The sequence below is a fragment of the Mycteria americana genome, chromosome 2 (genome assembly GCF_035582795.1).
Source record: "Mycteria americana isolate JAX WOST 10 ecotype Jacksonville Zoo and Gardens chromosome 2, USCA_MyAme_1.0, whole genome shotgun sequence".
NCBI lineage: Eukaryota > Metazoa > Chordata > Aves > Ciconiiformes > Ciconiidae > Mycteria > Mycteria americana.
The window spans coordinates 601,715-627,500 of record NC_134366.1 but is presented as its reverse complement, the minus strand read 5'-3'; the positions used below and the strand labels follow the sequence as shown (position 1 = coordinate 627,500).

Sequence of the window (25,786 nt, the reverse complement as noted above, 5' to 3'; positions counted from 1 at the left end):
CCGTACGGACGGGGACGGGGAACCGGGGCTGGCGGCGCGGGGACGGTGGCGGGAGGCAGGAGGCCCCGGCACCGAGCCGGCCGGGGGACGGCGTCTGATGGCGGTGCCGGCCCCCCCAGGAGAGCCCCCACCGGGCGGCGTGGGCCCGCCAGCGCTGCGGCGTCCTCCGGCAGCGGCTCTTCGCGCCGTGCCACGACGTGGTGCCGTGCCAGCGCTTCTACGACTGGTGCCTCTTCGACGCCTGCGGGTAAGCGCGGGGCCGGCGGCGGGCGGGGGGGGGGCTCTGCCCGGGGTCCCCGCGCCGGGGGGGGGGGGAGGGTCCCGCCACCCCCGCCCCACCAAACCCGGCGCCCGCCCGCCGCGCTCTGCCGGCAGCTGCGACTCCGGCGGGGACTGCGAGTGCCTGTGCACGGCCATCGCCACCTACGCCGAGGAGTGCGGCCGGCGCGGCGTCCACGTCCGCTGGAGGAGCCAGGAGCTGTGCCGTGAGTCCCCGTCCCCGTCCCCGTCCCCGTCCCCGTCCCCGCGGGCTGCCGGGCGAGGCTGGGGGGTCCGGGCTGTGGCCCCCTTGGGCTGTGCCGGGGTCCGGCTTCGGTCCGGTGGCTGATCCAGACGAGCGAAGGGGCGGGGGGGGGGGGGGGCTGGGATCTGTGGGGCAGGAGCCCCCCGCGGGGCCGTGGGGAGGGAGCGGGGCCCGGCGGCTGTGGGGCAGGGGGGTCCCTGCCCTGCCCGACCCCCGTCTCCAGCCCTGCAGTGCGACCGGGGGCTGGAGTACAGCGCCTGCGGCCCCCCCTGCCCCCCAACCTGCCGCGGCCTCGGCCGGGAGCCCCCCGAGAGCTGCCGGGCTCTGTCCTGCCTGGAGGGCTGCTTCTGCCCCCCGGGGAGGGTCCTGCACGGTGAGGCCTGGCGACGGCGTGGGGCCGGCGTGGGGCTGGCGTGGGGCTGGCGTGGGGCCGGCGTGGGGCCGGCGTGGGGCAGCTCGCACCCGACTCCCCCCTCCTGGCTGTGGGGCTCTCCCGGCACACGGCTCCGCTGCGCGGCGCAGGGTCTGACCCGGCTTTGGGTGCCGGTGGCTCGGCCGCGTGCCGGTGCCGGTGCCGGGTCACCGCGGTCCGACGGCTTCTCCCCTCCCCGCGGGCAGAGGGCGGCTGCGTGGAGCCCACCCAGTGCCCCTGTTTCTGGGACGGCTTCGCCTTCCCGGCCGGCAGCGCGGTGCAGCAGGGCTGCAAGAACTGGTGAGTCCCCGCCGGGCGCGGCACCGAGCCGGCGCAGCCATCCGGCACCCACCGGCAGCCGAGCTCGCCGGGGCCGCGACGCCGGGACGGCAGGGAGCGCTCCGGGGCTGAGCCGTTGCCGTCCCCGCAGCACGTGCTCGGCGGGTCGGTGGCGTTGCCCGTCCTCGCCGGAGCCCTGCCCGGCCGAGCCGCGTTGCGCCGAGTGGGAGTTCGCCTGCCGCGCCGACGGGCGCTGCGTGCCGGGCGCCTGGGTCTGCGACAACGAGGAGGACTGCGGGGACGGCTCGGACGAGGTCTGCGCCCCGCGCTGCGCCCCGCACCAGCACCGCTGCGCCGGCGGGCAGTGCCTGGACTGGGCCGCCCGCTGCGACGGCGTGCCCGACTGCCCCGACGGCTCCGACGAGGGCGGCTGTCCCCCCCCGGCCTGCGCCCCCCCCGAATTCGGCTGCGCCGGCGGCCGCTGCCTCCCCCCGGAGCGCGTCTGCGACGGGGAGCTGGACTGCGGCTTCGCCGACGACTCGGACGAGGCAGGCGAGTGGCCCCGCGGCTGCGCCCGGCGGCCCGGGGAGGGGGGGTCGTGGGGGTCCCGGGGCCCAGAGCAGGGGTGGGCTGCCGGCGGGCCTGCCCCACGGCGAGGGGGTCTGAGCCCCACGGCGAGGGGTTCTGTGCCCCATGGCGAGGGGGTCTGTGCCCCACAGTGAGGGGTTCTGTGCCGCACGGCGAGGGGTTCTGAGCCCCACGGCAAGCGGTTCTGTGCCGCACGGCGAGCGGTTCTGTGCCCCATGGCGAGGGGTTCTGTGCCCCATGGCAAGGGGGTCTGAGCCCCATGGCGAGGGGGTCTGTGCCCCACAGCGAGGGGTTCTGTGCCCCACGGCGAGGGGGTCTGTGCCCCACAGTGAGGGGTTCTGTGCCCCACGGCGAGGGGGTCTGAGCCCCACGGCGGGGATCCCTGACCTCTGCTGCCGCAGGCTGCAGCCCCAGCTGCGAGGCGGGCGAGTTCCGCTGCGCGGTGGGCCGGTGCGTGCCGTACCCTCACCGCTGCGACGGCCACGACGACTGCGGCGACTTCAGCGACGAGCGCGGCTGCGTCTGCCCCCCCGGCCACTTCCAGTGCCCCGACAGCCGCTGCCTGCCCCTGGCCGCCGTCTGCGACGGCAACCGCGATTGTGCCAACGGCACCGACGAGGCGTTCTGCCCAGGTGAGGGGCCGCGGGGCTGAGCCCCCCGCGCCGGGACCCGCCGCCTGCGGCGGCATCGCCCCACGGGACCGTGTCCCCCCCCCCAGACCGGGTGACCTGCGGCCCCGGGCAGCTGCCCTGCCCCGACGGCTCCTGCGTTGGCGAGGCCGCGGTCTGCGATGGCACCCGCGACTGCCGGGACGGCTGGGACGAGAGCCCGGCGGGGTGCGCGGCGGCACTGCCGGCCGCCGTGCTCGCCGCACCGGCCAACGGCTCTGCAGGTGAGGGGCGGCGGTGCCGTGGGGCAGCCGGACCCCCCGCACGGCTCCGCACGGCCCCGGCGCTGGCACGGGGGGGGCTCGCCGGGAGCACCGTGCTCTGTGCCGCGATGGCACCCGGTGGGGACGGGGCTGCGACGGGGGCCACCGGGCCGGCACCCCGTGGTGACCCGCCGTCCCCAGCACCGGTGTGCGGCCCCTACGCCTTCTCCTGCGGCAGCGGGGAGTGCGTGCCGTGGGGCTGGCTCTGCGACGGCGAGGCCGACTGCCACGACGGCAGCGACGAGCTGGGCTGCGCCGGCGGCTGCGAGCCCGGCCACTTCCCCTGCGCCCACGGCACCGACTGCGTCCCCAACGGCCAGCTCTGCGACGGCGTCCCCCACTGCCGCGACCGCTCCGATGAGAGCACCGACCACTGCGGTGAGCCACGGCGGGGTGGCCCCGGCGTCCCCGTCCCCGCCGGCGCGGTGGGATGGTCTCGGTGGTCCCCCCGTGGCCTCGTGCCTGACGGTGCCCCGGCCCCGGCACAGGCTCTACCGCCATCCCGCTGTGCCCGGGGCTCTTCGCCTGCGACGACGGCGTGTGCCTGAACACGTCGAGGGTCTGCGACGGTGCCGCCGACTGTCCCCGTGGCGAGGACGAGCTGGCCTGCGGTGAGGGCGGTGGCGGCGGGACGGGGCGGCGGCGGGGGGCTGCGGCCGGGGGTCTTGCGGCCGGGGGGGCCGCCCCGCCACGGCCACCCCGTGTCCCCTCCGCAGAGAGCCGCGTCCCCGCCGGCACGAGCAACCGGACGGGGGGTCCCTGTGCCGAATACGCCTGCGGGGAGGGCGAGTGCGTCGCCTTCCAGCAGGTACGGGGGGGGGGGGGGGGGGGGGCACGGGGGACCCCCGCCCCTCCCGGTGCCGCCGCGGGGTCCCTGCGGCACCGTCCCCTCCCCGCCGCCCCGGCTCAGCGTCCCCCCGGTGCCGCAGGTGTGCGACGGGGTGCCGGACTGCGGGGCCGGGGGGGAGCGGCCCCGGGACGAGCGGGACTGCGGCGTCTGGGGGTCCTGGGGGCCCTGGGGGGCCTGCACCCGCTCCTGCGGCCCCGGCCTGCAGCGGCGCACGCGGGGCTGCCGGCAGCGCCGTGCCGGCGTCCTGCACCGGTGCCACGGCCAGGCCGCGCAGGAGCGGCAATGCTTCAGCGTCGCCTGCCCCGGTGAGCGGGGCCGCCGGCGGGGAGGGGGGCTGCGGGGGTCCCACCGCCGGGGCTGCCCGGGGGGGCCGGGGGTTCCCGCGGTTGGGGCGCCCGGGAGATTTGGGGGTGCCTACGGCTGGGGCTGCCGGGGGAGTTTGGGGGTTCCCGCGGCTGAGGCTGCCCGGGGGGGTGGGGGGTTCCCGCGGGGGTTCCCAGCCCCCCCCAGGGACACGCCAGTCCCCCCCCACGGCGCCCTGGTGCCCCCTGGCTCCCCCCACCCCCCTCCAGGACCCCCGCGCCCCCCGTGGAACCCAAACATCTCCTCAGAGCCCCCCAGCGCCGCCCTAGAGCACCCCAAGGGGCTGCCCGGGGGGGCTGGGGGGCCCAGGGGGCTCCCATGGCTACCTGCCCCGGGCGGCCCGTGGCCCCGGGGATGCCGGGGGTGCGGGCAGGGCTGCGGGCAGGGGTGCGGGCAGGGGTGCCCACCCTCACGCCGCTGCCTCCGCCCGCAGTGGACGGCGCCTGGAGCGAGTGGGCGACCTGGTCCAACTGCACCGGGGGCTGCGGCGGGGTGCGGCTGCGGCGGCGAGATTGCCGGCCCCCCCAGAACGGTGGCCGCCACTGCGCCGAGCTGCCCGGCACGTCCCCCGCCAGCCTGGAAATGGGTGGGTGCTGGGGGGCTGCGGGGGGTCCCGGGGGGCGGGGGGGCTCCGTGGGGCCTGACCCCGTCCTCCCTCCCCAGCCCCCTGCGAGCCGGGGGGCTGCCCCAACGCCTCCGCCTGCCCGGGGGGGCTGCGGCCCCGGCCCTGCGCCCCCTGCCCCGCGTCCTGCGCCGACCTCGCCGCCGGCACCGACTGCCGGCAGGACCGGCCCTGCAGCCCAGGTGAGGCGGGGGGCAACGGGGGGGGCCGCGGGGATCCTGGGGGGCCCCCCCGCCTTGGCGTGGGCGAGGGGCCGGCTGCGGCGCGCCCGCCCGCCCGCTCGCCCAACGCCCACCCGCCCGCTCGCCCGGCAGGGTGCTGGTGCGCGGCGGGGCTGGTGCTGGATGCCGGCAGCGGCCGGTGCGTGCGGCCACGGGAGTGCCCCTGCCAGGCCGGGGGGCTGCGGTACCGGCCGGGGCAGCCGGTGAAGGTGAACTGCCGCCTCTGCACCTGCCTGGACGGGCAACTGCGGCGCTGCCGCCAAAACCCCGACTGCACCGGTGGGTCCCGGCACGCGGCGGCACCGCGACGGTGGGCAGGGGCCGCCGGGACCCCCGCTGACCCGGCGCCCCCCGTGCCGGCAGTGCACTGCGGCTGGTCGGCGTGGTCGGCGTGGGGCGAGTGCCCGGGGCCCTGCGGCGCCCAGAGCGTCCAGTGGTCCTTCCGCAGCCCCACCAACCCCAGCCAGCGCGGCGGCGGCCGGCGCTGCCGCGGCATCTACCGCAAGGCCCGCAGGTGAGGCGGCGGGCGCGGGGGGCGGTGGCGGGCGGGCGGGCGGGCTCCGCGCCGACCTCCCCTCTCCCGCAGGTGCCAGACGGCGCCGTGCCGGCAGTGCCAGCAGCAGGGCCGGCGGCGTGCCCCGGGGGAGCGCTGGCGCGGGGGGCCCTGCCGCGTCTGCCAGTGCCTGCCCAGCCTGGCTGTCCGGTGCTCGGCCTACTGTCCCCACCGCGCCGCCGGCTGCCCCCAGGTGAGGGCTGGGGGTGCCGGGGCATCGCCCGGGGGGGACGAGGGGACCCCTCCCTGCCGGTGCCGGTGCCGGTGCCGGTGCCGGTGTCGGTGACGGTGACCCCCCCGCAGGGCCAGGTGCTGGTGGAGGGCCGCGGCGACGCCTGCTGCTACTGCGCCCCGGCAAGTGAGTCGGGGGGAGCGGGTGCCGGGGCGGTGGGGGTGGGGGGTCCCCTCCCGGCGGCGCCCCGGCACCGGCTGCGCCGTGGCTGTCCCCGCTGCAGGCGACAACGGGACGGCCGTCCCCCCCACGCTGACCACGGAGCCCCCCTCCGCCGCGCCGGCAGAGCCCCCCGGCAGCCCCCTCCTCACCTTCCCGCTGCCCGCCCTCGGCGGTGAGCGAGACCCCCCCCCACCTCGCCGCGGGGCTGCCGGCCGCGGGTGCCGGCAGCCGGGGACCGGGGCAGTGACCCCGCGCCCCCTGTCCCGGCAGACCCCTGCTACCGCCCGCTGGGCATCGCCTCCCTGCCGGACAGCAGCTTCGCCGCCTCCTCGGAGCAGGCGGGGACCCCGGCCCGCGCCGCCCGCCTGCGCGCCGGCCGCCCCGGGCAGGAGCTGCGCGGCTGGGCCCCCCCGGACGAGGCGTACCCGGCGCTGCTCTCCGACCCCCCCTTCCTGCAGCTGGACCTGCTGGAGCCCACCAACGTCACCGGTGGGTGCCCGTCACCCGTGGGCGCTCCAGGTGCCGCCGGCGGCGGTGCCGACCCCGGTGCTGTCCCCCGGCAGGGGCGGTGGTGCAGGGAGCCGGCTCCTCCGACGCCTTCGTCACCGCCTTCCTGCTCCAGTTCAGCGCCGACGGCACGCGCTGGCACACCTACCGCGAGGTCACCGCCGGCGCCTGGCACAAGGCCAAGGTGCCGCCCGCGCCGGGCCGCAACCGCGGGCGGGCGTCGGGGGGCCAGCACCGGGCGCTCATGCGGCCCTCTGCCCGTCCCCGTGCCCCCACCCCGTCCCCCCCAGCTCTTCCAGGGTAACTGGGACGCCGGCACGCCGGCCGTGCGGCTGCTGGGACGCATGGTGCAGGCGCGGCACGTCCGCATCCTCCCCCAGGACTTCCACAACCGCATCGTCCTGCGCGCCGAGCTGCTGGGCTGCCCCCCGGGTACGGGGGGGGCGGGGGGGGCCGGGACCCCCTGCGCCCCCCCCGCCGCGGAGCCCTTCCCCCGCCCACCGCTGCCCTCTCCCCAAAGTGCCCCCTGCCCGGCTCGGGGCCGTGACGGCGACGGAGCCGGTGGTGACGGTGACGACGCCGGCGACGCCGAGCCAGCGCCCCTGCGGCGCGGGGGAGTTCCGCTGCGGGAACGGGGGCTGCGTCCCCGGGGGCCCCCGCGGCGCCCGGTGCGACGGCGTCGACGACTGCGGGGACCTCTCCGACGAGCTGAGCTGCGGTGAGCGGGACGGGTGCCGCGGCGGGTGTCCGGCACCGCCACGGGTCCGACGCCGTGGGGAAGCTGCCCGCCACGGTGACGCTGCCCGCCCCGCGCAGGCCTGGCCCCCCCGGTGACCCCCACGGCGCCAGGGCCGTGCCCCCCGTCCCGCTTCGCCTGCCCGGGCTCCGGCGGCTGCCTCCCGGCGTCCCGGCGGTGCGACGGCGTCGCCGACTGCCCCGGCAGCGCCGACGAGGCCGGCTGCGAGCCCCCCGGCAGCGGCAGGTACCGGTGGCGGGAGGGTGGGGGTCCCACGGGAGCCGGGGGTGTCGGGGTGGGTGACCCCGAACGGCGGCTCTGCTTCTTCCAGCCCCACGGCCCCCGCGGCAGCCGGCATCCTGGCGTCCCCGACCACCCAGCCGCCATCGGCGCCGCCGGCCGCGGTGAGCCCTGGGGGTGCGGGGCCGGGGGGCGGGGGGGGGGGGGCCGGGGGGGGCGGTGGGTGACAGACCCCGTCTGTGCCGGCGCAGGCGCCCCCCGGGACGGGCACCCGGCTGCTCCCCGCAGGCGCCGAGCCCACCCCCCCAGGTACCCGCCGTGGGGCCGAGTGGGGGGCAGGAGCTGGGGGGCAGCGGGGGGGCTCGGGGCTGGGGGGGGTCCCTGGGGCAAAGGGGGGGCAGCACCCCGCTGGCTGCCGTGGGGCTGGGGTGCCGTGGGGCTGGGGTGCCGTGGGTTTCGGGGTGCGGTGGGTTTCAGGGTGCAGTGGGGCTAGGGGTGCTGTGGGGCTGGGGGTGCCGTGGGTTTAGGGGTGCCGTGGGTTTCGGGGTGCTATGGAGCGGGTGCTGTGGGTTTTGGGGTGCCGTGGGGCTGGGTGCCGTGGGTTTCGGGGCGCGGTGGGTTTCGGGGTGCCGCGGGCCGGTGCCGCGCTCAGCCCCACGCGTGCCCCCGTGGCCCCCTCCCCCGGCCCAGCCCTGCCCCGGTTGCCCAGCCCGGGGGACCGGTGGCCCCGCGCGGGGCTGCCCTGCCCTGCCCTGCCCGGGCCCCCCCGCCCCCCCCAGTTCCCCTGCGGCAGCGGGGGGGGCCCGGCCCCGAGCAGCGCTGCGACCCCCGCCCCCGCTGCCCCCACGGCGCCCACGAGAGCGGCTGCGGGACGGGGCGGGGGGGGGGACGGGACGGGACGGGACGGGGGGGGGGGGGCACGGGGACACGGGGACGGGCACACGGGGACCCCCCATCCCGGGGTGTCCTGGCCCTGGCCAGCTCCGGGCCCCCCGACCCTGCGGCATCCGACCGCTTGTGCCCTGGGGGGCCGGGGGGCTCCGGGGTTGGGGGGCTCCGGGGTTGGGGGTCCCAGGCTGGGGGGCTCCGGGGCTGGGGGCTCCAGGGCCAGGGGGCTTCGGGGCTGGGGGTCCAAGGCTGGGGGGCTCCAGGGCTGGGGGGCACCGGGGCTCAGGGGTGCTGAGTCTGGGGGGCTCTGGGGTTGGGGGGCTCCGGGGCTGAGGATCTAAGGCTGGGGGGCTCCGGGGCTGGGGGGGCTCCGGGGCTGGGGGGGCTCTGAGGTTGGGGGTCCCGGGCCGGGGGGCTCTGGGGCTCAGGGGCTCCGGGGCTGGGGGGCACCGGGGGGGGAACAGGAGCCGGTTTGGGGAGGGGCGAGCAGAGGCCCCGGCAGCCCCAGGGGATCCCCGGGCCCCCCAGCAAGGGCGCCGTGGGGCCGGGACCCCCGCGCGTGGGCCCGGGCAGCCCTGACCCCCGCCCCCCCAGCCGACTGCGTCCTGGCCCCCTGGGGGGGCTGGGGGCCCTGCGGCCGCTCCTGCGGGCTGGGGGTCGCCCTGCGGCGGCGGGCCCTGCTGCGGGGGGCCCTGGCCGGGGGGGGCTGCGCCCGCCCCCGCCTCGACACCCGCGCCTGCTTCCTGCGGGCCTGCCCAGGTACCCGGGACCCCCAGGGAAGGGACCCCAAAGGCTGGGACCCCCAAGGGCCGGGACCCCCAACATGGGCTGGGACCCCCATCACGGGCTGGGACCCCCAGGGCTGGGACCCCCAAGTGCCGGGACCCCCAACATGGGCTGGGACCCCAAGGGCCAGGACCCCCAGGGCCAGGACCCCCAACATAGGCCGGGACCCCCAGAGCCGGGACCCCAAGGGCTGGGACCCCCATCACGGGCTGGGACCCCCAGGGCTGGGACCCCAAGGGCTGGGACCCCCAACATGGGCTGGGACCCCAAGGGTTAGGACCCCCATCAAGGGTTGGGACCCCCAAGGGCCAGGACCCCTATCATGGGTTGGGACCCCCAATATGGGCTGGGACCCCCAGAGCCGGGACCCCAAGGGCTGGGACCCCCATCACGGGCTGGGACCCCAAGGGCTGGGACCCCCAAGTTGGGCTGGGACCCCCAACATGGGCCGGGACCCCCAGGGCCAGGACCCCAAGGGCTGGGACCCCCAACATGGGCTGGGACCCTCAGGGCTGGGACCCCCAAGGGCCGGGACCCCCAACATGGGCTGGGACCCCCATCACGGGTTGGGACCCCCAATAAGGGCTGGGACCCCCAGGGCCGGGACCCCCAACATGGGTTGGGCCTCCCAATATGGGCTGGGACCCCAAGGGCTGGGACCCCCAACTTGCGCTGGGACCCCCAGGGCCGGGACCCCCAACAGGAGCTGGGACCCCCAGGGCCGGGACCCCCATCATGGGTTGGGCCCCCTAACATGAGCTGGGACCCCCAACTTGGGCTGGGACCCCAAGGGCCGGGACCCCCGTCACGGGCCGGGACCCCCACCCCTGCCGGGACCACCGCCATCCCCCGGCCGGCCGGGGGGTCCCCAGTGGTGGGGGTCCGGAGGGGCCGTGCCCAGGCTGGGGGGGGCGGGTGGGGGGGGCCGAGGCTCCCGCGGCGGAGCAGCGGGGCGGCTGGGGGGCCAGGGGGTCCCCGCGCCCCCCCGCTGCCCCCCCCCGCCCTCCCCCAGTGCCCGGCGGGTGGGCGCCCTGGGGGTCCTGGTCCCCCTGCGACGCCGAGTGCGGGGGGGGGGTGCGGAGCCGGGCGCGGAGCTGCAGCGACCCCCCCCCCAAGAACGGGGGGCAGCCGTGCCGGGGGGCCCCCCTCCAGAGCCAGCCCTGCGGCCTGCGGCCCTGCGGGGACCCCCCAGGTACGGGGGGGACGGGGACCCCGCGCGCGGGGCCGGGGGCGGCGCTGGGGGGCAGGCGCGGGGGCGACGGGGGGACCCCCCCACCCTGAGCATCCCCCCCCCCCCCCCGCCCCCCCCAGCCTGCGGCCCCCAGATGGAGCTTGTGGGGGACTGCGAGGGGCGGGGGGTGCCCCCCTGCCCCCCAACCTGCCAGGACCTGAGCACCGAAAGCGCCTGCCCCGGCGCCTGCCAGGAGGGTGAGTGCGGGGGACGGGGGGACACGGGGGGGGACGCGGGGGACACGGGGGACACGGGGGGATGCGGGGGGATGCAGGGGACGCGGGGGGACGCGGGGGACGTGGGGGGACGCGGGGGACGCAGGGGATGCGGGGGACGCGGGGGGACGCGGGGGACACGGGGGGGGGGACGCGGGGGACGCGGGGGGACACGGGGGGACGCGGGGGACACGGGGGGGGGACGCGGGGGACGTGGGGGGACGCGGGGGGACGCGGGGGACGTGGGGGGACGCGGGGGGACGCGGGGGATGCGGGGGGACGGGGGGGACGGGGGGACGCGGGGGGACACGGGGGGACACGGGGGGACGCGGGGGGACGCGGGGGGACGCGGGTGCCGCGGTGCCGGCGCTGAGGGCGCGCTGCCGGGCAGGCTGCCGGTGCCCGCCGGGGCTGTACCTGCAGGACGGCGGCTGCGTCAACGCCAGCCAGTGCCGGTGCCACCTGCCCCGGCGGCCCCGGCTGCCCGGCGAGGTCTTCCGGCAGGGCTGCCGGCGGTGGTGAGTGCCGCCGCCGCGACCCCGCCGCTGCCTGCGGGCCGGGCTCGCCGGGGCCCCCCCGGGGTGGTGTTGGGGGGGGGTGTTGGGGGGGTGGGGGGGTGCCCCCCGCCCGTCCCCACGGCTGAGCCCCGGCGCCCCTCGCCAGCGCGTGCCAGAACGGGACGGTGACGTGCGAGGACGTGGCCTGCGCCGTGGCCTGCGGCTGGTCGCCTGGTCGCCCTGGACCCGGTGCGACGGCGGCTGCGGCGCGGGGACGCAGGAGAGGTTCAGGTGCGGGGCCGAGCGGGGGGCGGGCGGCGGCCCTGCCCCGCGGCGCCGGCGCTGCCCCACGGACGGGGCGGACACGCGGCACCGTCCCGCAGGTCGCCCTCCAACCCCGCGGCAGCGGCCGGCGGAGCCCCCTGCGCCGGGGAGGCCCGGGAGGCGCGGGCGTGCCACGAGCCCTGCGGCACCGGTAGGCACCCGCCGAGCCCCGCGGCGGCACCGGCGACCGGGGCCACCGGCGACCGGGGCCGGGGCCGGCCCGGCGACCGCCCCCGCGAGCGCCGTGCGTCCGTCTGTCCCGGCAGAGCCCGGCAGCGGCTGGGGCACCTGGACGGCCTGGACCGAGTGCTCCGCTCCCTGCGGCTCCGGCGAGCAGAGGCGGCGCCGGGCCTGCGCCCCGCCGGCTCTCGGGCAACCGGACTGCGCCGGGCCCCGCGTCCAGACGCGGGACTGCAACACCCAGCCCTGCCACGGTGGGTGCCCGGCGGTGCCGGCGGCGGCGGCGGCGGGCGGTGCCCGGCGGTGCCGGCGGCGGGCGATGCCCAGCGCCGCCGCCCGCTCTTCCTCGCAGCGCGGTGCCCGGGGGACACGGTGTACCGGACGGCGGAGGAGTGCCGGCGCGGCGGGGGGCCCTGCCCGCGGCTCTGCCTGGACCGGGCCGCGGGCGTGGAGTGCGCCGCGCTCTGCCGCGACGGCTGCGCCTGCCCGCCCGGGCTGCTGCTGCAGAACCGGAGCTGCGTGCCGCCCGGCCGCTGCCCCTGCTACCACCGCGGCCGCCTCTACCGGCCCGGCGACACGGCCGCGCTCGACGCCTGCAACAACTGGTGCGGACGCGGCGGCGGCGGCGGCGGCCGGGCCCGGGGGTCCCACCGGTGCCGCGTGCGTGGGTCCCGTCCCCGCTGACCACCCCCCCCCCCCCTCTCCCCCGCAGCACCTGCGCGGCCGGGGCGATGGTGTGCGGCACGGAGCCCTGCCCAGGTACCGCCCGGGCGCGGAGGCGCCGGGGCCGGGTGGGGCGGGGGGTCCCGGCAGGGCGCCGGCGCCGGCCAAAGCCCCCGGCACCGGCACCGGCACCGGCACCGGCGAGGCCGCCCGCGCCACCCCGCCCTCCCTCCCTCCCTCCCTCCCGCGTCCGCAGAGGCGCCGCGGGGCGCGTGGTCGCCGTGGGGCGCGTGGTCGCCGTGGGGGCCCTGCAGCGTGTCCTGCGGCGGGGGCGAGCGGCTGCGGCGGCGGCAGTGCCACCGGCCCCCGTGCCCCGGGCCGGGCCTGCAGAGCCAGGTCTGCAACAGCCAGGTCTGCCGCGGTGAGTACGGCCCCGCCCCGCCCCACGGCCCCGCCCCACGGCCCCGCCCCACGGCCCTATCCCTTAGCCGTGCCCCATAGCCCTGCCCCATAGCCCCGCCCCAAGGCCCTGCCCCATGGCCCTATCCCTTAGCCGTGCCCCATAGCCCTGCCCCATAGCCCCGCCCCAAGGCCCTGCCCCATGGCCCTATCCCTTAGCCATGCACCCCAGCCCTGTCCACGGCCCTGCCTCACGGCCCCGCCCCACGGCCCTATCCCTTAGCCGTGCCCCATAGCCCTGCCCCATAGCCCTGCCCCAAGGCCCTATCCTTAGCCATGCACCACGGCCCTGCCCCACGGCCCTGCCCCATGGCCCTATCCCTTAGCCATTCACCCCAGCCCTGCCCCACGGCCCTGCCCCATGGCCCTAACCCTTAGCCGTGCCCTACAGCCCTGCCCCACAGCCCTACCCCTTAACCATGCACCCCAGCCCTGCCCCATAGCCCCGCCCCACAGCCCTGCCCCACAGCCGTATCCCTTAGCCCCGCCCCCGGCCCTATCATCCCTTAGCCCTGCCCCACAGCCCCGCCCCCAGCCCTACCCCTTAGCCCCGGCCCCGCCCCCGAGCCCCGCCCCCGGCGCTGACCGCACTGCGCAGGCGCCGGCTGCCCGCCGGGCCGGCTGTACCGCGAGTGCCGGGGGGGCGGGGCCTGCCCCCACAGCTGCGCCCACCTCTCCGGGCGCGTGGGCTGCGTCCCGGGGGCCTGCGTCGAGGGCTGCGCCTGCGCGCCAGGGACCCTGCTGCACGGCACCGCCTGCCTGGCGGTGAGCCCCGCCCCCGGACACGCCCACGCCCCCCGCCCCGCCCCCGGACACGCCCCCCCCCCGCGCTCCGCCACGCCCCCGGGCCCGCCCCCCCGCCACGCCCCCAGCCGCGCCTCACCATGGGGCGACCCCCGCGCTGCCCCCCCCCCCGCACGGGGCCCCCGGGGCCGTGGGTGCTCCCCGGGGGGGTGGGTGCTCCCCAGCCAGGTCCTTGGGTGCTCCCCGGGGCGGTGGGGGGTCCCCAGGGCCGTGGGTGCTCCTTGGGGTGATGGGGGGTCCCAAGGCGGTGGGTGCTCCCGGGGCCGTGGGTGCTCTCTGGGGTCGTGGGTGCCCCTGGCGCCGTGGGGGGTCCTTGGGGCCGTGGGGGGTCCCGGGGCCGTGGGTGCTCCCGGGGCCATGGGTGCTCCTTGGGGCGATGGGTGCTCCTTGGGGCCGTGGGGGGTCCCAAGGCAGTGGGTGCTCCCCGGGGGGTGGGTGCTCCTTGGGGCCGTGGGGGGTCCCGGGGCCGTGGGTGCCCCCGGGCCGTGGGTGCGAGGCGGGTGCGGCGCAGGCCTGCCCGTGCGTGCTGACGGCGGAGCTGCTGCGGGAGCTGCAGGACGGCCCCTCCCCCCCCGGCCCGGGCACCCCGGGGCCCCCCCTGGCCCCCGGCCAGGAGCTGCCCCCCGGCACCACCGTCCGCACCCCCTGCGCCAACTGGTGAGCGCCCCCCGCCCTCGCCCCCCCCACCCAGCACCCATCGCTCTGCTGCCCCTCCCCACAGCCTGACACCCCCTCCCCTTCCCCACCATCCTGCTGCCCTTCCCCATCACCCGTCACCCTGCTGCCCTTCCCCATCACCCCCTGCCCTTCCCCATCACCCACCACCCATCCCCCCCTATCCACCCCCCCTGCCCTCCCCAGCACCCAGCACCCCACTGCCCTCCCCTCCCCATCCCCCCCCGCCCTCCCCCATCACCCCCTGCCCCTCCCCATCACCCGTCACCCTGCTGCCCTTCCCCATCCCCCCCTGCCCTCCCCCATCCATCCCCCCTGCCCCTCCCCAGCACCCAGCACCCCACTCCCCTCCCCCATCACCCCTGCCCCTCCCCAGCACCCGTCCCCCCCCGCCCCTCCCCATGCCCCCTCGCCCTCCCCCATCACCCCCTGCCCCTCCCCATCACCCGTCACCCTGCTGCCCTTCCCCAGCACTGTGCTCTTTGCTGCCCTTCCCCATCTCCCCTGCCCTCCCCCATCCATCCCCCCTGCCCCTCCCCAGCACCCCACTCCCCTCCCCCATCCCCCCCCGCCCCTCCCCAGCACCCGTCCCCCCCCGCCCCTCCCCATGCCCCCCGCCCTCCCCCATCACCCCTGCCCCTCCCCAGCACCTGCCTGCACGGCCGGCTGCGCTGCTGGGGGCCGGGCTGCCGGCGGGACGGGGCCTTCGGGCCCTGGGGCCCCTGGAGCCGCTGCTCGCCCGCCTGCGGGGGCCCGGGGCTGCGGAGCCGCTGGCGGAGCTGCACCAGCCCCGCGCCCGCCCACGGCGGCCGCGACTGCGCCGGGCCCCGCGCCGAGACCCAGCGCTGCCGGAGCCCCCCCTGCCCCGGTGGGTCCCGCCCCGCCCCGCCCCCCCTCCGCCGTGGGTCAGAGCCCCAGCCCCGTGTCGTGCCGTGGGTCCCAGCCCCATGCTCCGCCCGTCCACCGTGGGTCCCAGCCCCAGCCCCATGTCGTGCCGTGGGTCCCAGCCCCATGCTCCGCCCGTCCACCGTGGGTCCCGGCCACAGCCCCATGTCGTGCCGTGGGTCCCAGCCCCATGCTCCGCCCGTCCACCGTGGGTCCCGGCCACAGCCCCATGTCGTGCCGTGGGTCCCAGCCCCATGCTCCGCCCGTCCACCGTGGGTCCCGGCCACAGCCCCATGTCGTGCCATGGGTCACCACCCTCTGCCGTGGGTCCCAGCCCCAGCCCCATGTCATGCTGTGGGCCCCGGCCCCGGCCCCATCCTCTCTGCCATGGGTCCCAGCCCCGTCCCCATCCCCTCCGCCGTGGGTCACAGCCCCAGCCCCGTGTCATGCTGTGGGTCCCGGCCCCAGCCCTATGTCGTGCCGTGGGTCCCAGCCCCAGCCCTGTCCCCTCCGCCGTGGGTCCCAGCCCCAGCCCTGTCCCCCCTGCCGTGGGTCCCAGCCCCAGCCCTGTCCCCTCCGCCGTGGGTCCCAGCCCCAGCCCTGTCCCCCCTGCCGTGGGTCCCAGCCTCAGCCCCATCCTCTCTGCCGTGGGTCCCAGCCCCATCCCCATGTCATGCCATGGGTCCCAGCCCCATGCCCAGCCCCTCTGCAGTGGGTCCCAGCCCCAGCCCCGTGTCGTGCCGTGGGTTACCACCCTCTGCCGTGGGTCCCAGCCCCATGCCCAGCCCCTCTGCCGTGGGTCCCAGCCCCTCTGCCCCACGGGGCCGTGGGTCCCACCGCCCCAGCCCAGCGGGGGCCAGATCCCGCCGGGGGGATCCCGCGGGGCTCTGGGGGTCCGGGGCCGTCACCGCCTTTGCTCCCCCCCCGCAGCGGTGCCCAGCCCCACGCCGGAGCCCGGCCCCACCACGCCGGAGCCCGGCCCCACCACCCCGGGTAAGGGCAAGGGCCGTGCGTGGGGGGACGTCGCCTCGGGACCCCCCCCATCCCGGGGGGGGGCTCCGGGACGGGACGGGACCGGGGGGTCGCGCCCCTGGCTGGCCCCGCCGACGCGGAGCCTTCGTCCCGGGCCAGGCGCCGAGGAAGAGGAGGGCTTCGGGCCCTGGTCCCCCTGGAGCCCCTGCTCCAAGACCTGCACCCGCCCCGAGGCTCCGGCCACCAAGAGCCGCAGCCGCTCCTGCGGCCGGGCCGGGGGCTGCGGCGGGGAGAGCGTCCAGCAGCGGGCCTGCAACCTGCCCCACTGCGCGGGTGGGAGGGGGTCCCTGCCCCACTGCGCGGGGGGGTGGGGGGGGGTCCCTGCCCCACTGCATGGGGGGGGTGGGGGGGGTCCCTGCCCCACTGCGCGGGGGGTGTGGGGGGATGTGGGGGGGTCCCTGCCCCACTGCATGGGGGGATGTGTGGGGGTCCCTGCCCCACTGCGTGGGTGGGAGGGGGTCCCTGCCCCACTGCGCGGGGGGGTGTGGGGGGATGTGGGAGGGTCCCTGCCCCACTGCATGGGGGATGTGGGGGGGTCCCTGCCCCACTGCGTGGGTGGGAGAGGGTCCCTGCCCCACTGCATGGGGGGATGTGGGGGGGTCCCTGCTCCACTGCGTGGGTGGGAGGGGGTCCCTGCCCCACTGCATGGGGGGATATGGGGGGGTCCCTGCCCCACTGCGTGGGTGGGAGGGGGTCCCTGCCCCACTGCATGGGGGATGTGGGGGGGTCCCTGCTCCACTGCGTGGGTGGGAGGGGGTCCCTGCCCACTGCATGGGGGATGTGGGGGGGGTCCCTGCCCCACTGCGCGGGTGGGATGGGGGTCCTGTGCCCCACTGCGTGGGGTGGCTACAGGGGGGTCCCTGCCCCACTGCGCGGGTGGGAGGGGGGCAGCACCCTGCCCCACGGCTCTGGCAGGGGCTGGGGTCCCTCTGCCCGGCGCGGCGGTGCCAGCCCCCCGCCCTCCCCAGCCGTGCCCCCCTGCGCGGGCGAGGCCTGCGCCGGCCGGGACTGCCGCTGGACGCCGTGGGGGCCGTGGGGCGGCTGCTCCCGCAGCTGCGGCGGGGGGCTGCAGCTCCGGCTGCGCGCCTACAGCCCCCCCGCGCCGGGGGCCGGTGGTGCCCCGACATCCTCAGCGCCAACGCCCAGCACCGCTCCTGCGGGCTGCAGGCCTGCAAGGGTGGGGGCTCGGGGGTGCTGGGGGGGGCTCGGGGGGCTGGGGGCAGCGTGGGGGGCTCGGGGGTGCTGGGGGGGGCTCGGGGGGCTGGGGGGGGCAGCATGGAGGGCTCGGGGGCGGCGTGGGGGGCTCTGGGGGTGGTGGGTGGGGGGCTCGGGGGGGCTGGGGAGCTTGGGGGGGCGGGAGGGCTGGCTGGGGCAGCATGGGGGCTTGGGGGGCACTGGCCGGGGGGCTCGGGGGGGCTTGGGGGGGGCTGGAGGGCAGCGTGGGGGGCTCTGGGGTGCTGGTTGGGGGGCTCAGGGGGGCTTGGGGGCCGGCTAGGGGCAGCATGGGGGGCCCTGAGGTGCTGGTTGGGGGACTCGGGGGGCTTGAGGGCAGCGTGGGGGGCTCTGGGGTGCCGGTTGGGGGGCTTGGGGGCTTGAGGGGCTTGGGGGGCTGCAGACGGGGTGGGGGCAGCACGGGGGCTGGGGGCTCAGGGGGGCTGGGGGCAGCAGGGGGGGCTTGGGGGGTCGGCACGGGGGGCTCTGGGCGGTGCCCCCCCCCCGACGCCCTCTCGCCGTGGGGCAGTGGACGGCGCCTGGTCGGGCTGGAGCCCCTGGTCGCGGTGTGACCGGACGTGCGGGGGGGGCCGCTCCGTCCGCAGCCGCTCCTGCACCCGCCCCCCCCCCAAGAACGGGGGGCAGCCCTGCCCCGGCGAGCGGCACCACCTGCGCCTCTGCAACCCCCAGCCCTGCGGTACGGCCCGGGGGGTGGGGGGCTCAGCGGGGGGCCAGGGGCTGGGGGGCTCGCTGGGGGGCTGTGGGGCTCAGCGGGGGGCTGTGGGGCTGTGGGGCTCACTGTGGGGCCGTGGAGCTCAGCGGGGGGGCTGTGGGGCTGTGGGGCTCGCTGTGGGGCCACGGGGCTCGCTGGGGGGCTGTGGGGCTCACTGGGGGGCTGTGGGGCTGTGGGGCTTGCCAGGGGGCTGTGGGGCTCAGCAGGGGGCCAGGGGCTGTGGGGCTCACTGGGGGGCTGTGGGGCTTGCCGGGGGGCTGTGGGGCTCAGCAGGAGGCTGTGGGGCTCGCTGGGGGACTGTGGGGCTCAGCGGGGGGCTGTGGGGCTGTGGGGCTCGCTGTGGGGCCGCGGGGCTCGCTGGGGGGCTGTGGGGCTCACTGGGGGGCTGCAGGGCTGTGGGGCTCGCCTGGGGGCTGTGGGGCTCAGCAGGAGGCTGTGGGGCTCGCCGGGGGGCTGTGGGCTCAGCGGGAACCCCCGGCCCCACGCCGGCGGGGGCCGACGGTGCCGGCGTGCCAGGGGAGGGCTGCCCGCCCGGCATGGCGCCCGTGGCCTGCGCCAACCGCTGCCCGCGGCACTGCCGGGACCTGCGCGAGGGCCTGGCCTGCGGCCCCCAGGAACGCTGCCGGCCCGGCTGCCGCTGCCCCGACGGTGAGCCCTGCCCCCGGCCCCCCAAGCGGGGGTCGCCCCCGAGGGGTCCCTGCCCCGCGGCCCCCGCCCCCGTCACCGCGTCCCCGCAGGCACCCTGGAGCAGGACGGGGGCTGCGTGCCCCCCGCCCGCTGCGAGTGCACGGACGCCGAGGGCCGCGGCTGGGTGCCGGGGAGCCGCCGCCGCGAGGGCTGCGTCGACTGCGCCTGCACCGGGGGCCGCCTGCGCTGCCGCCGCCGCGGCTGCCCCCCGAGCCCCTGCCGCTGGAGCCGCTGGAGCCGCTGGGCCCCCTGCAGCGTCACCTGCGGGGACGGGCGGCAGGCCCGCTTCAGGTGACGCCGCGCCCGGCGGACGTGGCACCCGCCGACGTGCCGCCGTGACCCCGCGCCCCCTGCGCCGGGTGACCCCCGTGTGTGTGTGTGTGTCCCCGCCAGGACCCCCGTCCCGGACTCCGGTGACGGCGAGTGCGGGGGGCCGCAGGAGCAGAGCCGGGGCTGCGCGGCGGGGCCCTGCCCGCCCCTCTGCCCGCGTGCCGGCGGCGAGAGGCGCCTGGGGGAGAGCTGGCCGGAGGGCGAGTGCCGGCGATGGTCAGTGCCGGGGGGCCGGGGGCCGGGGGCCGAGCCGCCGCCCCGAACCCACCCGCCCCCCGTGTCCCCCCCGCAGCACCTGCACCCCCGAGGGCACCCAGTGCCAGGACGTCCCCTGTGCCGGTGAGTGCCCCGCCGCTGCCGTGCCGAGGGGACGGCGGCACGGGCGTCACCGGCATCCCCGGTGGGGGCCGGGACCGCGCGGCTCCCCCTCCCCCCCCCCCCCCCCGCCCCAAACCCTGAGGGGCCGATGCGAAGCCCCCCGGGACCCCCAAACCTCCTGGGAGGGCCCGGGGCAGGACCCGGCGCGACGGAGGGGTCCCCGGCACCGCGGCGGCGGCGGCTCTGGGGTGCCGCGTCCCCCCATAACGTGCCGCCCCCCCCCCAGGGTCGGGGGGCTGCGCCTGGGGCCCCTGGGGCCCCTGCTCCCGCTCCTGCGGCACCGGCCTGGCCGCCCGGGAGGCCGCCTGCCCCTGCCCGAGCCCCGGCAGCCGGCAGCCCCGGCGTCGCCTGCGACCGCAGCCGGGCCCTCGGCACGCGCCGGGAGGTGCAGGCCTGCTACCTGCGCCCCTGCCCAGGTAGGGTGCCGGGGCGGGGCGGGGGGGCTCGGCGGGGTCCCCGCCGTCACCCCCGTCCCCTGCCGCCCGCAGCCGCCTGCCCCTGGAGCCCCTGGAGCCCCTGGAGCCCCTGCTCCTGCCGGGCCCCGCGGCAGCACCGGCACCGGCACCGGCAGGGCCCCGCCGGCTGCGCGGGGCTGGACGGGCAGAGCCGCCTCTGCAACGTCTCGGGGTGCTCGGGTGAGCGAGGGCTGCCGGGCCCTGCCCTTCCCGCCTGCCTGCGCCCTGCCCGCGCCGGCGGGTCCTCGCCCACCCTGAGCCTTGCCCGACCCTGCCCCTCCTGTGGGCTCCCTGCCCGTCCCCGTGGGCCCCTGCCCGTCCCCTGCCCGTTCCCTGCCCATTCCCTGCCCATCCCCATGGACCCCTGCCCCTCCCCTACCTGTCCCCTGCCCATCCCCATGGACCCCTGCCCGTCCCCTGCCCGTTCCCTGCCCGTCCCGTGGGCCCCTGCCCGTCCCCTGCCCGTCCCCATGGACCCCTGCCCCTCCCCTACCTGTCCCCTGCCCATCCCTATGGACCCCTGCCCGTCCCCTGCCCATACCCTGCCCGTTCCCTGCCTGTCCCGTGGGCCCCTGCCCATCCACATGGACTCCTGCCCCTCCCCTGCCCCTCCCCTGCCCTTCCCATGGACCCCTCCCCTCCCCTCCCCTGCCCCTCCCCTGCCCCTCCCCTGCCCCTCCCATGGACCCCTCCCCTCCCCTGCCCCTCCCCTGCCCATCCCCATGGGCCCCTGCCCGTCCCTGCCCGCCCCTGCCTGACGCCCCCCCGCAGAGCCCAGCTGTGCCCCCCCGTCCCGGTACCGGCCCTGCGGCCCCCCCTGCGCCCAGCGCTGCGCCGGCCGCCAGCACCCCCGGCTCTGCCCCGCGCCCGAGCCCTGCCAGCGCGGCTGCGCCTGCCCCCAGGTACGGGGCTGGGGGGCGGCAGCCCCACCCCGACGGCCCCTGGCCCCCCCGGCCCCCCAGCCTCCCCCCATGTCCCCCTGTCCCCCCAACGCCCCCCCACTGTCCCCCCAGCATCCCTCCAGCATCCCCCCGCGTCCCTCCAGTGTCCCCCTGTCTCCCAATGTCCCCCCCGCGTTCCCCCGTCCCCCCCAGTGTCCCCCCCAATGTCCCCTCCAATGTCCCCCTGTCCCCCCAGCGTCCCCCCGCGTCCCCCCAGTGTCCCCCCAGCATCCCCCTGTCCCCACAACGTCCCCCCAACGCCCCCCTGTCCCCCCAATGTCCCCCCAATGTCCCCCCAATGCCTCCCCAACGTCCCCCTGTCCCCACAACGTCCCCCAATGCTCCCCCAATGTCCCCCCCCCAGTGTCCCACAATGCTCCCCCCAGTGTCCCCCCAATGTCCCCTCCAATGTCCGCCTGTCCCCCCAGTGGCCCCCCAGCGTCCCCCCAGCATCCCCCCACGTCCCTCCAGTGTCCCCCCATGTCCCCCCGTCCCCCCAGCGTCCCCCCAGCATCCCCCTGTCCCCACAACGTCCCCCAATGCCCCCCCAATGTCCCCCCCCAGCGTCCCACAATGCTCCCCCCAGTGTCCCCCAGTGTCCCCCCAACGCCCCCCCAACGCCCCCAACGCCCCCGTCCGGCAGGGGCTGCTGGAGCAGGCCGGGGGCTGCGTGCCCCCCGCGCAGTGCCCCTGCCTGCACCCCGCCGCGCCGGGCGGCCCCCGGACCCTGGCCGCGGGCGACGCCGTCCTGCTGGGCTGCATGGCCTGGTGAGCGGGGGGGCCGCGGGGGGGCCGCGGGGGGGGCCGCGGGGGGGCCGGGGGCAGCGCGGGGCCGCGGGCGCTCACCCGCTGCTGCCCTGCCAGCGAGTGCCGGAACGGGACCCTGCGCTGCGCCGGCGAGGGCTGCCGGGGTGAGTGCGGGCCCCCCGAGCCCCCCCGCCACCGAGCCCCCCTCGCCACCGAGCCCCCCACCGCCACCGAGCCCCCCACCGCCACCGAGCCCCCCACTGCCACCGAGCCCCCGCCACCGCTGAGCCCCCCCCTGCCACCGAGCCCCACTGCCACCGAGCCCCCCCCGCCACCGAGCCCCTCTGCCACCGAGCCCCCCCCCGCCACCGAGCCCCCGCCACCGCCGAGCCCCCCCTGCCACCGAGCCCCCCACTGCCGCCAAGCCCCCGCCACCACCGAGCCCCCCACTGCCACCGAGCCCCACTGCCACCGAGCCCCCACCGCCGCTGAGCCCCCCACTGCCACCGAGCCCCCCCTGCCACCGCCCAGCCCCCCCTGCCACCGAGCCCCCACTGCCACCGAGCCCCCCCTGCCACCGCCCAGCCCCCCCTGCCACCGAGCCCCCCACTGCCACCGAGCCCCCGCCACCGCTGAGCCCCCCCCCTGCCGCCGAGCCTCCCCTGCCACTGAGCCTCCGCCGCCGCTGAGCCCCCCGCCACCGCCGAGCCCCCCGCCCTCGGCCCCTTCCCTCCCCTCGGGGACCCCCGGCACCTCTTCGCCCCACGCCGGCGGGGGCCGCCCCCTCCCCGTCCCCGCGGCCGGGGGTGCCGGGGGTCCCCAGCGGCTCCGCGTCCCCCAGGGCTGCTGCCGCTGAGCCCCTGGTCGGAGTGGACGCCCTGCGGCCCCTGCCCGGCCCTGCCCCCCCCGGCCCCCGCGGCGGGGGTCCCGGCCCCGGCCCCGGCCGCGGTGCAGCACCGGTACCGGCTCTGCCTGGACCCCCAGACCGGGCTGCCCTGGGCCGGCGACGGGGCCGTCTGCTCGGCCCAGCTGCGGCAGCAGCGGCTCTGCCCGGGCCCCCCAGCCTGCCGAGGTACCGGGGCGGGGGGCGGGGGGGGGGGGGGGGCTCGGGGTGCCGCGGGCGCCGTGCCGGGACCCGGGCGTCGCCGCGGGGCCGGTGACGCCCGCGTCCCGCAGAGCTCTGCCTCTGGAGCCCCTGGGGTCCCTGGGGACCCTGCCGGGACCCCTGCGGCGGGGGCTACCGCCTGCGCCACCGCCGGCCCCGGCACCCGGCGAGCGGGTGCCGCGGCCCCCGCTCCCAGACCGAGAGCTGCGCCGCCGCCTGCCCGGGCGGCCCCCCGCCGCGGCACCCCGGGGACCCCCGGCAGGGGGGTGCAGGGGAGGCGTGCGGGGAGCGGGGCCGAGCCTTCGCCGCCTGCGCCGACGGCTGCCCCCGCGCCTGCGCCGACCTCTGGCCCCACGTCGAGTGTCTGCAGGGGCCCTGCGCGCCGGGTACGTGACCTCCGCCCCATAGCACGGCCCCCCGCCCCATAGCACGGCCCCCCGCCCCGTAGCATGGCCACCTGCCCCATAGCACAGTCCCCTGCCCCATAGCATCACCCCCTTGCCCCATAGGATAGCCCTCTGCCCCATAGCACAGCCCCCCCTCCCCATAACACGGCCCCCCGCCCCATAGCACGGCCCCCCGCCCCACAGCATCACCCCCTTGCCCCGTAGGATAGTCCTCTGCCCCACAGCACAGCTCCCTGCCCCATAGCACAGTCCCCTGCCCCATAACATGGCCCCCTTGCCCCATAGCATGGCCCCCCACCCCATAGCACGGCCCCCTGCCCCACACGCCCCCATCGCAACCATGACACCCCCTGCTCCATGGCGCAGCCCCCCGCCCCGTAGCACAGCCCCCTGCCCCATGGCACACCGGCGCGCCCACACCCCGTTCCGTGCACCCCCGCGTGGGAGCCCCCGGGGCTCGGCCCCACCCCCAGCACCCACGGGTGCCCCCCGCCCCCGCAGGGTGCCGGTGCCCCCCGGGGCAGCTGCTGCAGGACGGGGCCTGCGTGCCGGTCGCCGAATGCCGCTGCGGGCTGCCCGCCGCCAACGGCAGCCGGGAGCTGCGGCCGGGGCAGGCGGCCGAGCTGGAGTGCCACGACTGGTGGGTGCCGCGGGGGGCCGCGGCCGAGGGTCGGGCACGGCCGCGCCGCGAGGGCGGGACGGGCGCTGACGCCGGCGTCGCCCCCGGTGCAGCACCTGCCGGAACGGCACCTTCGCCTGCCCGGCCGCGGCGTGTCCGTCCTACGGGCCCTGGTCCCCCTGGGAGCCCTGCTCCCGCAGCTGCGGCGGTGGCAACACCTCCCGGCACCGCAGCTGCCAGGAGAGCCCCGGCGGGGTGCCCTGCGGTGCCGCTGGCACCCAGGAGACGGCCGAGTGCAACGCGCAGGCCTGCCCCGGTGAGTGCCGCCGCGGCGGGACGGCGGGACGGTGGGGCGGTGGGACGGTGGGACGGTGGGGTGGGACGGCGGGACGGCGGGACGGCGGGACGGCACTGAGCCCGCGCTCCCACCGCAGCCGGCTGCCGGCTGGGCCCCTGGTCCCCGTGGAGCCCCTGCAGCGCCAGCTGCGGCGGGGGCACCTCCGAACGGCACCGGGAGCCGCTGCCGGGGCCGGGGGGCCGCGGGGAGCCGTGCCCCCTCCTGCCGCTGCTGCTGCACCGCGTCTGCAACGCCCGCAACTGCTCGCCGGGTAGGGGGGCCCAGCCGGGCCGGGGGTCCCGACCCCGGGGTGCCGGGGAGCCGCGGCTTTGCCGGCCGAGCCGCGGGACGGAGGCGGGCGCTGGGCTGGGGGGGCTCTCGTGCCGCAGCCGCCCCCTCCTCGCCCCGCAGAGTGTCCCGGCGGGCAGGTGTACGGGGACTGCGCCAACGCCTGCCCCCGCGCCTGCGCCCACCTCCGTCCGGGCACGCGGTGCCTGCCGGAGAGCTGCCAGCCCGGCTGCGCCTGCCCGCCCGGCCAGGTACGGCTGCGCCCCGCCGAGCCCTCCCCGGGGACCCCGCCGCCACTCAGGGGTCCCCGCTCCTCAGGGGGTCCCGGGGCGGGGGGGGGGCTCGGCGCGGGGCGGTGGCCGGCGAGGCGGCGGGGGGTCCCCGGTCACCGCTGGTGCCCCCCAGGTGCTGCAGGACGGGGCCTGCGTCCCCCCCGAGTCGTGCCGCTGCCGCCTGCCCCCCACCCTGCCCGGGGCCTACAACCTCTCGCGGGCGCAGCGGCAGCAGGAGCACGCGCCGGGCAGCCGCCTCCGGCTCCGCTGCCACAGCTGGTGGGTGCCGCGACCCCCGGCATCGCCCCGGCACGGGTCCCCCCGCGCCGGCGGCCGAGGCGGGCGGCTGGGCGGGCGCTGACCCCCCCGGCCCTCTCTCCGCAGCGTCTGCGTCCGCGGCGCCTTCAACTGCTCCCAGGAGGACTGTGACGGTGAGAGACCCCCGGCCCCGACCCCCTCCCCGCGCCGCGGCGCCCGCGCCGCGGTGCCCGTGCCGCAGCCGCCACGTCTGGCCCCCCGCAGCGGACTGCCTGTGGTCCCCGTGGTCGCCCTGGTCCCCCTGCTCGGTGACGTGCGGGACGGGCGAGCGGCTCTCCCGCCGGCACCCGCTCCGGCGGCGCCTCTACGAGGGGGCGGAGTGCCTGGGGCCCCCCGCACGCCGGACCCCCTGCAGCCTCCCCGAGTGCCGTGAGTGCCCCCGCAGCCCCTCGACGCCGGGCGGCGGCAAGGGAGGGGACAGAGCCGTCGCCCGCGGGGCGCCCGGGTGGGCTGGGCCGCGTCCCGCGCCGTGCCGGTGCCGGTGCCGGTGCCGGTGCCATGCCCTGTGCCATGTGCAGCCTGTCCCGCGGGCGAGCGACGGCAGGGCCCCGACACGCCGGCCGGCTGCGAGTGGAGCTGCCGGCACATCTCCGGCGAGCCGCCGCGCAACTGCAGCGGGCCCCCGGCCCCCGGCTGCGCCTGCCAGCCCGGCCGCTACCGCAACAGCACCGGCCACTGCGTCCCGGCCGCCCTCTGCGAGTGCTGGCACCGGGGGCGGCTCCACGAGGTGAGCGGTGCCGGGGCCCCCTCGCGCCGGGGAACCCCTGCCCGCCCAGCCGGGCTCAGCCCTGTCCCCCCCTCGGCCAGGCCGGCAGCGAGTGGCAGGACGGGTGCGAGACGTGCCGCTGCGTCGACGGGCACGCCGCCTGCGCCGCCGGCTGCCCGGCCCTCGCCTGCCCCGAGGTGCGGGGCGCGCGCGGGGAGGGGGCGCGCGCGGGGAGCGGGCGCGCGCGGGCCGGGGGCTGAGGCCACCGTCTCGGCAGGGCGCGGTGAAGGTGCGGGAGCCGGGCGGCTGCTGCCCCGTCTGCCGGGAGGAATGGCCGGGTAAGGTCCCCGCGGCCCTCGGCCGGGCCGGGCGCCCGCCGCCGGACCCCGCGGC

The 25,786-nt window shown here is 79.7% G+C and overlaps 1 protein-coding gene across 1 annotated transcript in view; it reads left to right on the top strand.

Annotated features, from left to right (window-relative positions):
• Positions 1–25,786, top strand: part of LOC142406858 (SCO-spondin-like) — a 35,167-nt gene that overhangs the window by 8,760 nt on the left and 621 nt on the right. Inside the window, 69 exon segments of the mRNA XM_075495783.1 lie at positions 1–2; positions 120–247; positions 376–485; positions 747–896; positions 1,142–1,235; positions 1,366–1,766; positions 2,204–2,434; positions 2,521–2,694; positions 2,875–3,111; positions 3,222–3,344; positions 3,450–3,541; positions 3,663–3,888; positions 4,380–4,532; positions 4,610–4,750; positions 4,883–5,068; positions 5,153–5,303; positions 5,376–5,535; positions 5,646–5,700; positions 5,798–5,908; positions 6,007–6,225; positions 6,300–6,397; positions 6,534–6,675; positions 6,764–6,961; positions 7,060–7,225; positions 7,311–7,383; positions 7,471–7,528; positions 8,702–8,866; positions 9,906–10,085; positions 10,205–10,321; positions 10,731–10,857; positions 11,003–11,061; positions 11,064–11,127; positions 11,220–11,311; positions 11,427–11,594; positions 11,693–12,000; positions 12,053–12,203; positions 12,260–12,424; positions 13,061–13,396; positions 13,677–13,923; positions 14,589–15,308; positions 15,419–15,621; positions 15,757–15,819; positions 15,958–16,131; positions 16,827–16,955; positions 16,958–17,035; positions 17,600–17,767; positions 18,320–18,451; positions 18,541–18,781; positions 18,884–19,036; positions 19,113–19,159; positions 19,425–19,528; positions 19,530–19,614; positions 19,687–19,833; positions 20,425–20,555; positions 21,238–21,362; positions 21,459–21,505; positions 22,183–22,413; positions 22,518–22,670; positions 22,719–22,832; positions 23,355–23,493; positions 23,586–23,788; positions 23,907–24,080; positions 24,221–24,348; positions 24,503–24,648; positions 24,754–24,800; positions 24,892–25,056; positions 25,206–25,414; positions 25,495–25,590; positions 25,671–25,731. The exon segment at positions 1–2 is cut by the window's left edge and continues 201 nt beyond it. Coding sequence (XP_075351898.1) covers positions 1–2; positions 120–247; positions 376–485; positions 747–896; positions 1,142–1,235; positions 1,366–1,766; positions 2,204–2,434; positions 2,521–2,694; positions 2,875–3,111; positions 3,222–3,344; positions 3,450–3,541; positions 3,663–3,888; positions 4,380–4,532; positions 4,610–4,750; positions 4,883–5,068; positions 5,153–5,303; positions 5,376–5,535; positions 5,646–5,700; positions 5,798–5,908; positions 6,007–6,225; positions 6,300–6,397; positions 6,534–6,675; positions 6,764–6,961; positions 7,060–7,225; positions 7,311–7,383; positions 7,471–7,528; positions 8,702–8,866; positions 9,906–10,085; positions 10,205–10,321; positions 10,731–10,857; positions 11,003–11,061; positions 11,064–11,127; positions 11,220–11,311; positions 11,427–11,594; positions 11,693–12,000; positions 12,053–12,203; positions 12,260–12,424; positions 13,061–13,396; positions 13,677–13,923; positions 14,589–15,308; positions 15,419–15,621; positions 15,757–15,819; positions 15,958–16,131; positions 16,827–16,955; positions 16,958–17,035; positions 17,600–17,767; positions 18,320–18,451; positions 18,541–18,781; positions 18,884–19,036; positions 19,113–19,159; positions 19,425–19,528; positions 19,530–19,614; positions 19,687–19,833; positions 20,425–20,555; positions 21,238–21,362; positions 21,459–21,505; positions 22,183–22,413; positions 22,518–22,670; positions 22,719–22,832; positions 23,355–23,493; positions 23,586–23,788; positions 23,907–24,080; positions 24,221–24,348; positions 24,503–24,648; positions 24,754–24,800; positions 24,892–25,056; positions 25,206–25,414; positions 25,495–25,590; positions 25,671–25,731 — 10,671 coding nt within the window.